Genomic DNA, 14,476 nt, shown 5'->3' with positions numbered 1-14,476 from the left:
CACCTTTCCAGAAAGCAAACGTGAAACCGATGAAAGTATGTTCTCAACAACCAAGGGTTGGTAGGGATGGTTCAACAGGCATTCCCCACGTCTTCAAGGTGGTCGTCGCAAAGTTGTCTCAGAAGTTGCTACAGAAGTTTTCATTATTGAATTTTCATCGAATCTCCAATGACACTGTAAAACCAAGCAATCATTTCTGAATTGCAGGCCGGCTGATATCGAAGTGTCCTGTGCTTACTATGTGATGTTAAAAGTGTCTACTAAACAGTTGTGACAGACAGGAAGGCGTTATGTACTTTCGAGCCCTCTGGGACTCTTGCTCCATGGCTCATCAGCTCCTGGATGGTCATCCAATTGTCCAGAATCTTTTTATTTCGTTTCTTCATCATTTTTTTATGACTGAGCTCTAAGATGTTGATCTCTTTCCGGCCCTCGGCCCCGCTTGCTGGACCCTCTTTTAAACACTCCAGGCGGCTCTTCTGCATGAATTCCCTCCTCTTCCTTTGCTCCCTGGCCCTTGCTAAGTGCTGCTTCCTCTCCTCTTTGCTCCAGTAGCGGCCCATCTTCATCTCACTCATGGCGTCATCATCCGTGGTCATGCCTCCGCTTCTCTCCTCTCTGATCCTCAGCGCTCGCTCTCGGAGGATACGGTCGCGAGCGGGCCTCCGGGCAACGTAGCGTGTCCCATCAGCGCGAACTTTAACCTTCCACTCCAGACGGGGCTCCCCGGGGCGTCCGTTCCGGTGCACTGGATCTCGAACGACACTGAGAAGACTCAACTGGCTCTGGGAATACTCCAGGGATGAGTGCTGCTGGAGCAGCTGCATGTAGCTCTGCAACACAAACAGGCACAGTCAGGGAAGTTGTTCTGAACAAATGATTTACATCCGATTCACATCTCCTTTTGGTTCACACGTACCTGGAGTTGCCTGGATCCTCCCTGGCTGTGATAAGGAGCTGTCTGGTAGGAAGAGCCATAGGGTCCCCCTCTTCTTGAGTCTCTGGCTCTTCCTTTCTTTTCACACCTCTCATCGTCTGCAGGCAGCGCGGGGTCTGACTCAGACCGCGAAGGGTTGCTCTGGTCTGGGCTACTCGAGATGAGAGGCCCTGGATCTGCTGGTCGTCGGCTGGTGGAGCATTGGGGTTTGGGGATAGCAATAGGACTGGAGGGCATGGAAGCGGCCAGCCTGAGGTTTTTCTGGTTGGTGATGCTGATGTGTCTCTGCAGTGAGTGGTCTGGAGATCTTTCCATACCCAGTGGCGTTGACCTTGCACTCTCAGCAGTGTTGTAGGCACTGGAGCTGTCTTTCTCACGGATTTTATCACTCTCCGACCTCTCGGGGTGCTCATGGATGTCGGCCAGTCTGCCATGCCGCTTCTGTCCATCCATGGAGCTTCTTCCTGGTGAGCAGTGAGCAGGTTGCGAGTGCTCCAGTTGCTGGGACTGGCGGAGCTGGTGGGCTTGCATGATGCTCTGGCACTCCAGCTCAATGCTGCGCAGTTCCTCATTAAGCATCCTTAACTCCTGCTCCACTCCTCCCCCTCCCCCTACATCATCAACACCCTCTTCATCCCCTCCCCCTTGCTCCGTGAGGCTGCACTCTATACTGTGCCGGATGGAGTACACCCCACACTCGCCCCCATTCCGGATTTGACACTTGAGCTCCAAGAGTTGCTGGAAGCGATTTTCTAAACCTAGTATCCCGCCTCCGCCATTGCGAATTCTCAGCACCCCTTCGTGACTTTTTCCTGGGCACCGTGTTCTCGTACTGCGATTTTCCGGTGTATCAACTGGCTTGGCATGCGGATGCTCTGCTTGCCATCGCTCCCTCAGGCAATGGGCGGGGCTCCTCCTGTGCAGTCTGGCCAACAAGGGTTGGTGCTCTGGACTGTCTGTACTGCATCCGAACCCACTGTCTTGATGGTTGGATGAACATGTAGCAGTGTCTGTTGTCATTTCTTCTTCAACTTGATGCTGGAGAAAGAGGGAAAAACATGTTCTATTATGAAATTCCTTTCAGAGAAAAATCTATTTGAGAATTTACAACAGAATTTACAACAGAATCTCATCCAAATTCTGTAATCATCAGTTTCATAACAGTTTTCTCGGCAAGTGCAAGATTTAACTGTGCTTAACCAAGTTTATGTGCTATGACCAAGGTTTTCAGAACTTTAGCCACACCGAGGACTGCCATGTGTAAACATTACAGAAAACTTTTTTCTCCCCCCCCTCCACCAAATGCCAAATGCTTCACACTCGGCCTTCTTGTCTGGTGCAAGAGCTGACTTGATGTTGGAATGTGGAATTCAGCCTGTTGCCGACACATCTTTTGGTTTATATTTCTCACCTCATCTCCCCTGCCAAAGTTGTGTTCCTCCTGCTTCCTCCTCTGCTCGAGGATCTCCATCTTCAGCTCCTCCACAAGTTCTTGTTGCTCATCATCCAGCCACACGGTCTCTTCCTCCAGCTGAAATCACAACATCCTGTCAGAATCCCATATTTTCTTGCCTTGCGTGTGTGTTTGTCAGGACTGCAAACCATCAATCTGACAGAGAAATACAATAAAGGCACCTGGCTGGCAATCGTTTTTTTTATTTGACATGACACACACACTGTCAAAATTGGGCAGGAATGGTGTGTAGGTGTGTGTATATGTGTTTACCTGGATTTCAGGCCTTGTCACAAGTAGAACGATGCTCCTTGCTTCTTCACTTGACAACAAGGCAACGGCTTTCTCTCTGTCTTGCACTTCGCAGCCATTTATCTGTAAATCAAAGACAACGATAGGTGGTTGTGGTAAAAATAAAAATTCCACATACCGAACAGCAAAGTAATTTTATAACCCATTTAACCAACATGACAAAGAAAGTAATGCAAGAAAGTATTGTTCCTGTTTTTGCAAAACAATCCTTTCACCAGTATATTTTGTGTTGTATTCTTAGATCTGTAAGTCTTCTTCAACATCTGTCCTTTTCTTCCTGCCATTATGTTCTCCAACTCCATGAATCTATAGGAAATGGCACCGAAACGCAGAACACTCCGTAAAAAGGAGTCAATTGCCAGCGCGTGGTTCGACCTCATGAGAGTCTGCTCTCAGCGCACCATCCAGACATACAATTAACTGTTCTTTGACAGGTTACGTTCATCTTTTCCTCACTAGAGTAATGGGGCTGTCAGAAGAAGATAATAGGGCCAGGAGTACAGCAGGGCCTCCTACCTACTATCATTCATAGTACAGGGAAACAGAAACACTACAGTGAGAGAAAAGAGGCACTGTGAGAGCAGCAGACAATGAATATGGAGGAGAAGTAATGTTGGTACAATGTGGTTCAGACTTGGAGTTACGTAGTTGAGATATCACATATTGAGAACATTAATAATTTTGAGAGGCACCTTTTTTTCAGATTATCATACATACTGCCCTATATTTGTTCCCTTTGAATATTGAATATCAAATGGTCATCTTTTAAGCTTTGTATGCATATTGATTTTTAATGCAGAGATGCACAATGTCATCTCATTTCACAACAACAAGCACCAGTATGTGTTATTTCTAGCAGGAAAAGTGGCCATAATCTATACTGAGTGCACAAAGTAAATGAGGGCACAATTATTTTGTCTTCCTTTGTGGAATAAAGATTTTATGTTCTGTCACCATTTCACATTGAAGCCAGTAACCCCTGCCTAGTGAAGGCTCTGAGGAAATGCATGCCCTGAAATTATCTTGTCATCACATTTTTCCCTTTGACACCCTGTATTACAATCAAGCTATTTTCCAGGTTATAACCATGTAAGGATAATGATCGGTGCATTTCAGGACACTCGACTTGAACTTTGTATGTATACTCTCCAAGAACAGAGCCGTTTCTTTTGCAGTATGGCTCCATCTGTTGTGTGGGTTTGGAGGCTTTAACAGACTTGCCGCGAAACCTTGTCCTTCTCGATCCAGGCTTGAGTTTCAGGAAACTTCTTTCGGTATATCTGCATTTAAGAACCTCTTTTTTTTTAATCTATTGTTTTTACTGCAGATTGTACTGTTTTTGTCAGTGTATAGGCCACAAGACAGCACTGAGGTCTGCTCTAAACAGATCAGTGATGCCGCAATAAATCCTGGCTCCCAAATTGGCAGCATCAAAGCCATACTAAAGACAGACTGCAGATCTGACAGTCTTTGATGTGATGGGCTTAATCCAACATTGAAGAAAACAACAGTGATAGTTTGGATTTATGATCCTTTGTCAGATTTAGACACCACCTGAAAAAAAAATCAAGTATGGCATAATATTTAAATTATACTTTTACTTGTATTTTTATTTCAAAAGCTCAATTTATTCAGGTTTTGTGAAAATAAATGTTGTGAGATGAACCCAATCAGCTTTGCTAAAATACACCCACAAACCTTTGCATTTTATTATTTATAGATTATTACTCCTTTGACTGGTGATATGACTGCTGGAAATGCATCTGAATAAATGTAGACAACATCAAAGTACTGAAATACACATTGAAATACTAGTATATAGACCATATCATGATGCAAAAATGGAGTGAAACTATTTTAACTGCATTTAGTAGAAGAGTTTACAGTTGGACACTTTTGCTCATTGGAAACACGGGAGTGACTATAACTCACTAATACCCTGTAAGTGGTATTACAGTTCTTGTTAGACTTAGAAAGAGAGCTATTCATACTCTCTGACACCAAAGGTGTTCCTGCATAATGAGAAACTGAGCAACTGCCACAACATGAGAGTGGCCCTAGAGAAGATGAATTGCCTGATGTAACCGCGACTAAGGACTTTAATTTCCCCGGTAAAACGAGGTGATTAAATATACATATGCTTCCTCGGACTGGACATACTGGCAGCTTTGGCCTTTCAGGCAGCATAGAGGAGCTATCGTTGCATTTTTTTACTACTAGGGATTTATATTTGGGGTTCATAATAGAACAGTGTTAGTTGGTCACTGAAAACACACCTGCAAAATACGATCTCCTTCCTTAATGCGTCCGTCTCTTGCTGCAATGCTGTTCGGCTCCACCTGTACAAAAGAACATAGAATTCGGCGTTGACAGCCACTCATTGTGCAAAAAAACCCAGCCGTGATGTGTGCTTTCACCACTGCTCTTTTATGTCTGCTGTTATGCGGAAAGTCTGTTTTTCACAAAGTAAAAAGATGCTCATTTCCCCCCTTGACAGCCTCATATTTTTCATGTGACACAGGCTGGGTTTTCACAGATTCTCACCGCTCAGTTCTATCAGTGATTGACTGCTGATTTGAGTCGCTCACGACTGATATTAAGTGAAGTAACTCATGTGAGTGTTGTGGCAAGTATGCATAAAGGATGATGAGAGGCAGAGCGGTAACAAAATAACGACGACAAAACATAAAAAGATGCAAATGCTTCTGGTTCTAGTTTTAACTGGAAGAAGCAGCTTTCTATATCTTTCACAGAGCATCCTTGTTGGTGTGCATATACTCTGCTGCAACACTTGCTTCAGAAACTTTGTTGTACTTGCATTAAAGATCAAGGGAAATAGCTTCATGTGGAAATGTGCAACACTTCGTGGAGATGGGCGTAGAATTATGCGGTTCCCAAAGAAGCAACAATATGATCATACATGCATTCAAATGAGGGGAATTAGCATTTTTTCCTTTCTTTCATCAAAAATATAAAAATAGCTGTGTTCTGTTAGCAGCAGAGTGTTTTGGGGTTTGCTGTGGTTTTCTAGCACCTTTTTCTTTTGTCTAGTTAAAGGAGAACAGGCAGAAAACCAGAGGAATAAGCCGGCAGTTCAGAGTGAAAGGAGTTAAATTTACTGCACGCCTTTCTAATCCTGCTGCTGATATTTGTGCGCCGGGCTCATACGTTGTAAAACCTTTATGTCTTTATGTTCATAATGAGATAGAAACTGCACCTGCTGTCAAACTAAACACTCATCTAATTCAGTTTTCAGAGCGTAAAACCTTCATAATTCCTCCCATTTATTAAGATTTGTCCCGGAAAGTGTAAAATTAGTTTTTATTATTTTATCCCAAGTTTTTTTTTTTTTTTTTTTTAATTTTGAGCTGAAAATCCTTTCAGTTTTACAATTTAAATGTAATCTTTGGTTTGTGTCTTTGGTAAGATAGTTTCCTGCATATAAGTGTGAATGTCGCATTTATCAAAATGTGGGGTGAAAAGGAGGATTTATGCTCAGAGCTAATTAAAAGCTCCAATTAAAACATGCTGAGGGAGGAGGAATGGGAACGGCAGGAAGGGAATCACATTTCCCACCCTGCTTCCTTTTTGGCCATGCGTGTCTCTCTCCCAGTTGATATTTGACTGGCAAACATTTTTCTCTCCCTCCTCCCTAATTCAGTTCCACTTACTCTCTGCTTCACTGTGTAAAGATGGGGATTCAAAATGGGATATCTTTTAATAACTTCCTGCTTGAGAGGAAACCAATAAAGAGGCTGAGACTTTCCTATAATGAACTGACTGCTCCGTCTCCCAAGATCTTATGGTGGTATGGTTTTCTTTTTCATAAACTTAATACTCTTAAACTCTTCTCCGTTGCATTTAAGAAGTCATTTCTTTAAAACACAAAGAAATGGTGAAATGTGGTTACAGGTGTAACACTAGGGTTCTTCCCTGACCTGACTGACGTAGATGCCGGTGTCCTCCTCATCATCGGTCCTGTAGCAAAGCGTCAGCCCGAGTTTTTCCTGGCTGTTCTGTCGACACAGCTCCACCTCCTGTTACACAAACAAACACACCAAACAGCCACATTAAGTTCATTCCAGAATGGACTCATTTCATAGTAGCTTGTACTATGAAGTCCAACTTGATTTTCTACTTTATTGAACAGTACAGCACAGTGATGCAAGAAGCAGACAATATAAATAGAATATATAGAAACAATGCTGACAAAGCTCCATTAAGTGATCTGTACAAAGCAAATTGGTATCGAAGTGAGTCGAGGAAGCTCATCGCCTTCCAGAGGAAATTTGTTTAAACTTTGCACCGCTGACCTCATTTGATCTGTGCTGTTCATGAATGTAATCACATAAAGCTAACACCAGGAGTAATTTTTTATTAACCCTGCGCTGCAACGTTCATTGCAGCACTGTGATGTTACGAAAGGTGGGCTGTCGATTAGAGCGTGAGGTAAAAAGGGGGCTCAGGTTGAGGGGGGGTAGGCATTAATTAAACCCCAGGCCATCTTCCCTCCTCTTTTTTTTTTTTCCTGTCATGGGAAACCACTATAGCAGAGATTGACAGAGGAAGGAATTAATTTCTGTGGCATTTAACCCCCTGTGCAAACAGCCTTGACCTTCAAAGGTTGGCTTGATGGAAGGAGTTTGGAATATTGTAACACTGCGTGTTGGTCTCGACGATACTCATACGCCTCTCCAGTTCAGTTCACTGGTGGATTTATCCAAATCCTGACAGCCGCATGCAGGGGGGGTGGGGGGCACTAATGCCTTAATGTCAGAGTACATTGGGATATTCACTGGGTTTCACTGGTTTACTGGCTGTGTGGAGCCATGGGTGATAAAGCAATAGAGAAGCTTGATTAGTGATGATTGGATCATGATCTGTTCTCCTCTGCAGTTTGAAGTATGGCCCAGCAATGACTTTAATTTGGCTCACTGTGCATGCAGCAATAGGTTGAATTGATCTTTGTGGTGTGTGATTTCCCCAGTTTTAATGACAAAGATCACATTTACCACATGTTACCAAAGTGAGGGGAATAATTCAGACATATTCACAATAGGTGATATTCTGTCTTTAGAAGCACATTAAACATCTGGTTGTAGCATTTCGCTATAATATGCACTTAGCTGTTACTTCATGTTTCATTCGAAAGAAATTACTGCCAGGTGTAATGTTCACTGGCTCATTGTTTCCTCATTTCAGACGATAACATCCATTCAGCGATTACTATTTTAAAGCAGCCGGCGGTCGTTCATAGCACGGAGATGATGATACGGTCATTCAGCAAAAGGTTTTTAATGACAGAATAGTTAGAACGTTTCAAATTCATATGATTTCTCTATTTGAATTGGCGCTTTTGGAGTTATTATCAATTATCTATTTACCTGCCAGTCTAAGTGAAATGGATTTAATAGACTTGGGTTATAGCATGTCAAGAACAACAGTTTTATTTAGGTTTGTCACTAATGTTTCCGGGGATAGATGGAAGGATTTAACCAGTTTGTAGCATTTATCAACCCATCTTCTACACTTTTATTTAGTCATTGGTTGCAGGGTACCAGAGCCAATCTGGACAAACACAGTGAAACAGACAATAACACTCAATAACAATTGCAAGCGTTTATATTTTTGTTGGGTGTATCTTGGTTTGAGTTTTCACATGATGTTGGAATGCACAGTTTGGGACATTTGAAACCTTTAACAAGCATAAATGAACACATGGCTATGATCCTTCATATTTTTAGCAAAGCCTGAAAGACAAAACTTCTCAAAATCTTTCTGCTGTCATGCCAAAGGTGTGATAAACTGGAAAAAATCTTATATTTGGCTGATCTCTTTCACAGGGGTTGCAGTGAAGTTGACTAGTATTTCCGCTGGATGCCCTTCTTGCCACAACTGGGATTAAATCCGTCCCTAACACTCAAAAGTCATTGCACCCGATGTACCACCACAAGGAACCGTATGCTGAACAGAAATATCAGTAGATTATTTTTAGTTAGTTCCATGTCTTTTTTTTTTTATTGATTTTACATCATACGTGTTCAGCTCAAAACCTAGTACAGTCTCTCCATGAATAAATTAGGGATTATTATTATAATTTCTTTTTGCATATTGTCTTGGTTTGGCAACATGAAAGTAAATCAGCATTTGAAGACTGCCACCTGTTGACAATCCATAATTAAGACATTTTAAAAAAGTAGAATTTTCCACATGGATAAGTAGCTGCTGTCTGGCACACTGCTGTGACTTCATTAAATTCACTATTCAGCCTGCTGATCAAGCAGAGCATTAATTAAAATCTACTGGTAATCAGCATTAATTTGCCTGGATAGTAGATAATAAATATCCAAAATGTGGCTAAATTCTCCTCTCATTCAAATTTTCATTTTTGCACAAAGCTAGTGTGACTGGACATGCATAGATCTTGTATTGACTGTGAAGTTCTATTTATTTATTTATTTATTTATTTTACCCCCGCAATCAATGTGTCTGTAAATCAAAGTGGCAACTCATGGTGATTTTTATGGCCTGGTGGATTTGGCGGAGGCTTCAGGAGCATTATGACAGCAGGAGTGCCCATGTGGACAATCAGTTTTAAGTGAAGCCAAACCTGCCAGTCAGACGTAATGTTCCTGGGAACAGCAGCCCTATTTGGTTTCATCCAAGAGGAAAGCCATTCATGTTTCAGTTAGATACACATGGGTGGTCAGAGAAATGTGTGGACAGCTGATTTGGGGTGTGTATGTTTGGCAGGTGGGGGTGGAAGTGTGTGTGTGCGTGTGTGTGTGTGTGTGTGTGTATGTGTGTGTCAGTGTTGCAAACCTGGCCTTGTTCTGATACTACTACTACTACTACACACACACAAGCCCTCCGCCTCTCTCTATCATCCTCGCAGAGTACTCTTTCATCCAGGCAATGTTGTAAGGTAGAGCCACAGCTGGCAAGAGGGGAATCCTAATGACCCACAATGCAAGTCACTGAACCAGGAAGTGCCTATTAAAGCAGGCTGGATCTTTGACAGTAGCAAATGTCAACCATCACTGTCACCTGGCCTGACCCGGAGGTCTGCTGGCTCGCTCGCATCATGCATCTGTCATGAAGGAGACACTTGTGGGTGCAGACTGTGACTGCGCTCCTCTAATCACACAAGTAGACAAAAGAAAAATTCAGAAGTTGAAACTATATCCAAATAATCCAAATAATGGATGCATCGCCTTCAATTGTGTCTTTGTTCTTGTTGGCAAGAGGATAGATCTTTAAATAAATCCCCAGAAATAGTATGAGCTTTTTTCTCCCACAGACCATATGAACAATTTCTCTTTGCACTGCAGTGGCCGCCTGAAATGCTCGCACAAATATTTCCAAACAACAATTCCTGATGAAAGAGAAACAAACTATGGGTGAATCAGTGTGGTAATTCAGTGGGGCGGCTGATTTTCTTTTGGTGCGATTACATGAAGAATGGCCTTCCCTCTTAAACCCAGGGACTTCGCTGTGCTGCCACAGAACAATGTAAAGAATAGACGCTGCTTTGACAGAAGGGCAGCCAATTTCACTGTACTATTGAGGTAGGCAATTTTTCTTGCATTGTTGTGCTACTTGTGTGCATCATACATCAGCGCTGGCCTTGGATTATCTCAAGAGATTGTGAATTACTGACACAACGGTGGCCTTAAGTCCCACTGCATCAAAAGAAGAAATAACCTTGTTTATCATATGTACAATATTATATTTTCATTGTACAATCACTGTGCTTGGTCTGTCTTGGTGTACATGTGAGTTTCATACTGAATTATGACAATTTGTTTGAGTGCAAAACTAGAACTGAATTCAGTGCCCTCAATTAACATTTAATGAAGCAGAAATGAGTGTATGAACAAACAACAAGGACATGAACCAGGATTACAATTGCTTGTAGTTTGTGTCAAAATTGTTTCAACACAGAAAAAAACCAAACGGATTTTAAGCTTCCCATTATTTGGGAATGTGTGTTATGAACGAACACGTTGCTGTAATGCCTCTAGGCAATACTGAGTTAGTACCTGGTTACTCTCATTAAATTGGTCACATGTTTACTGATGTTGACTATTAGCTTCAGCATTATCTCAAGCGAGAAGGTGTTCTGTTATTATTTCACTAAAGTCCTGCTATGAAAAGCACCTTATTAAACCCAAATTCTGTGATGCCAGCATGAGAGATTTGTCCCACTGTCAGTAATAACAGTAGCATATACTGTGTGTATTGCACATCAGTGTATTTTACATAAGACTCTTTTGCTCTGTTGCAGCTTCATCAAACCAACACTTTCTAAATAAAACACAACAGCCAGATGACATCTTCCTTAATCCGACTCGTCATTGAATTGTTTTTAGGCTGTGGATGTTTTTCATATTGTAAGATAACATGACTGGGACAATGGTCAATGCATAGATGAATTCAAAACTGTACCTCATACTCATATTCTTCAGTCCTTTCCACCTCTGCAGGGGTATTAGACAGGTACTCTGGGCATTCATAAAACTCGTGTTCCATGGTGTGGATAGAATGGCAGCTAGAGAGAGAAAAAAAGAAGCAGTTGAGTCATTAATGTACGTCCCATTGGCTTTATGGCAGTGATCCTCAGCTTATTATTTAGCTTTCTGTTTAGTATCTGAGTTGCAGAGCATTCCTTACGCTTGTGTAGTGTATGAAATGGCACAACTTTGTCTAGGTTACTGTTCTTCCAGTGTTATTTCTTTTTTATTAACAGTTCTTCGTAAATGTCACTCTAACAACTCCATTATAACGCAGACATCAACTATTCTCTTCATAAAACCCGTGACCTCTGTAGATTGTCAATGTGATAACTACGGCTTTGTAATTACTGACCAATACGAGCTGATTTGTAGTTTTATGGCACAAATTGATTTCATTTGCTACCCAGCAAAGCCCTATAAATAGTCGGGGAATGGGTGCAGCATCAGAATGCATGCTCTATCAGCCCATTGGCTTTTAATCGCCCAGCAAAAGCTCCCATTTAGGAAAATGGATGTAGCACACCGATGCAATTATTGCATGAGGGGTTTGCTTCTGCATAATGATATCATTGTGCTGAGCTATGCTGGGGGTTTCCACATAGTATTATGGCTTCTTAATAGCTACTATGAAATGGGGAAAAAAAAGAACAGTACTGCAACTTCGATGAAGCTTCAAATCCCCGGATACAGGAAAATAACAATTTCCCAGCATTAGTTAACGACATTAAGAGGAAGGATTTCCAACATGCCTGTGTCATTTCAACGGTGGCCATTAATACTTTTCTGCTTTTCTGTGACAGGTAGAGTAATACAGTATACTGGGCCTCACCTGTCAGACAGAAGGAAGGGACAGATGTCAGGAACAGGTGGGGTCGCAGGTCGAAGCTTGGCCAGCGCCATGATGTGCTCGAAGGTGATGTCCGTCTGGGTGCAGACGTCGACCACGCATGCGTCCTGCGGCGAGCCGCCGTGCATGACTGCGGCTGTGGCACTGGTGGGCGTGCGCCGGAGAACCTGCACAACGATGGGATCTCGCCTGATGGCCTCCACCACCGCCTCATCGTGTTCAACCTTGGAGAAATCACGCCCGTTCACCTGCGGGGACACCGAGAGCAAAGAGTCTCTTTGGGGTGAGTCCTGCATTGTGTCACTTGAGCAAGACATATGGGGAATAATGAGCACTTCACAAGCAAGAAATGTGTGTTACTGGAAAAAAAAAGACCTTGCGCATTCCGGTTCCATTTTTAACCTTCATTTATCCCGATAGTATCTGTCAGTCACGCCTGCTGTGTTCAGCTACAACTTATTTCACATTCCCAGCTGGAAATCTTACGGTACATTTTCAAGTCTCCACATTCAGACACGGAATTGGTCCCAGTAAAGCAACTACAAGTTAAGCGCTCAGTTCTGGATGGATAGAACACATTACGTACCCTCCCTTTTTTATCCTACACAGAACACTTTCCCAGCAGGTTCAGACATTTTAACTGCTGACCAGTTATTCAGAAATGCGCTAACCTTTACGCTATGGGCACATTCACTGTATAATACACGAGACTGCAGCAAGAAGGAAAAACTCCCCAAGGTATGCTTTAATGGGCTGATTCTTTTTTTTTTTTCTTTTTTTTTTTTTTTTTTACCTCATTCTGTTGTTCTCCATATCCCTTTTCAAATCAATCTAACTCAAATGCATTATTTACATCACATTGCAACCATTAAGTCCATTAGCTGCAGAATAATAAGACTGATTTAGGCAAATGAGCAGCAAAGTGGAGAGGAGCAGCAGCGGGTAAACCTCAGCCCTTTGGGAGCTCCAGTTTTAGCGAGCAGCATCTACTTAATTTACAAGATCAAAAAAAGGTTGCGGCACAGGGGGCCAAGTGAGAACAAGTGTGCTAAGTCATCGTCCTGACAGCTGTCAGTGTGAAACCACACACATCTATACACTCTCTGCACGTAGGGCACCTTGTTTCATCCAGTTACACGCTCTACCCATGCCTAACCCCCTTTGCTGAAGCAGATTTTTCAGCTTGTAACACTGTGAAACTTCCCGTTTGAATTGATGCAGGATGTCTGCAAGTGTCGGAATATTTGTCAAGCTTGAAATATGGAAGTGCATGCTGAATATCAGGATGATAAGCATTGTCGACGCTGATGTCAGGAACAGAAAACCAAGCTGCTATCAAGGGTTGAACATCCAGGCTAAAACTTTCACACACTGTGCTGCAACCTTTCTTGTTAAGACAAGTTTCTGTTACTCAGCTCTTCTTCACTCCATTCCACCATCCCATCATCCACAAAAACAAATACATAAATAAAAGTGCCAAAAAAAGTTAAGATTTGACATTTTTAAGTCGTAATGAGATCCAGATGGACACATCAATTTCCAATCAGTGGGGCTGGTCTGGAAGGCAAGAAGTCATTGTGCACGTACACCTGCTAGCGTGTTTACCTGCTGTTGTCCCTCTATTCAATCTGCCTGTTGATGAGCTAACTGGGAGCTGATTAATAGCAAGCAGATGTGACAAAGACTGGGGATAATGGCTCAGAACACGTGGTGTGTGTGCGTGCGTTCGTGTGCATGGGCCTGTGTGACATATACACTGAATTTAAACCATTAAGGATGATTAAACCAGCAAATGAGCACAATAAGGAGACAAAGAGATGTGCGCTTTGAAGCCTTAAGATGACATGAACGAAATAGATTTATTTTTGTCTCTGCTTTATTGTGAATTAAAAGTGTGTATGTGATATGATCGCTCACTGCTCGATTTACATCCACAGCTGTGTGACAGTCTTTTTTGAGGATTGCAATTCCCAGTTGCTGAGTCACAAATCATCTTTGTTATTTTCAGCGATACTCATTTGCATTATATAAAATAGTCTTTATTCCACACATTACTTACCTTGGGCACTATACAGCTATATTCAGTCTATGTATAGTGTATAGATGCAAATATATATCTACGAAAATCTCAAGAAACATTGCAATAATAGCAAAAGCAAAGCACATTTTAAATATCAAAGCTTTACACACCTTATATTGTTCTCTGATTTTGCCCTATTTATATTATTGTACTGTGGTATGGGGTAGTACTTATAAAAACACAGTAAAACCAATAGTAATGTTACAAAAAAGAGCTATTCGATCAATTCATAAAGTTGGGTTTTTGGACCACACAAACTCGTTATTTTTAAAATCAAAAATCATGAAGTTTAATGACATTGTTGAGTTCCAAGCAGTACAGAAGTTCTATA

At 42.0% G+C, this 14,476-nt stretch overlaps 1 protein-coding gene across 1 annotated transcript in view; it reads right to left on the bottom strand.

Annotated features, from left to right (window-relative positions):
- Positions 1–260: 260 nt before the first annotated feature.
- pdzrn4 (PDZ domain containing ring finger 4) overlaps positions 261–14,476 on the bottom strand; it is a gene marked incomplete at both ends in the record, with an annotated part of 34,693 nt that continues 20,477 nt past the window's right edge. Inside the window, 8 exons of the mRNA XM_080518261.1 lie at positions 261–833; positions 920–1,975; positions 2,349–2,468; positions 2,664–2,765; positions 4,979–5,041; positions 6,641–6,739; positions 11,151–11,253; positions 12,048–12,313. Of these exons, the coding sequence (XP_080374387.1) occupies positions 261–833; positions 920–1,975; positions 2,349–2,468; positions 2,664–2,765; positions 4,979–5,041; positions 6,641–6,739; positions 11,151–11,253; positions 12,048–12,313 (2,382 nt within the window). The remainder of the gene's footprint in view (positions 834–919; positions 1,976–2,348; positions 2,469–2,663; positions 2,766–4,978; positions 5,042–6,640; positions 6,740–11,150; positions 11,254–12,047; positions 12,314–14,476) is intronic.

The sequence above is a fragment of the Blennius ocellaris genome (genome assembly GCF_963422515.1).
Source record: "Blennius ocellaris genome assembly, chromosome: 22".
Taxonomy (NCBI): domain Eukaryota; kingdom Metazoa; phylum Chordata; class Actinopteri; order Blenniiformes; family Blenniidae; genus Blennius; species Blennius ocellaris.
Note: the sequence above shows the minus strand (reverse complement) of the source record. Positions and strands in the feature narration are given on the sequence as shown.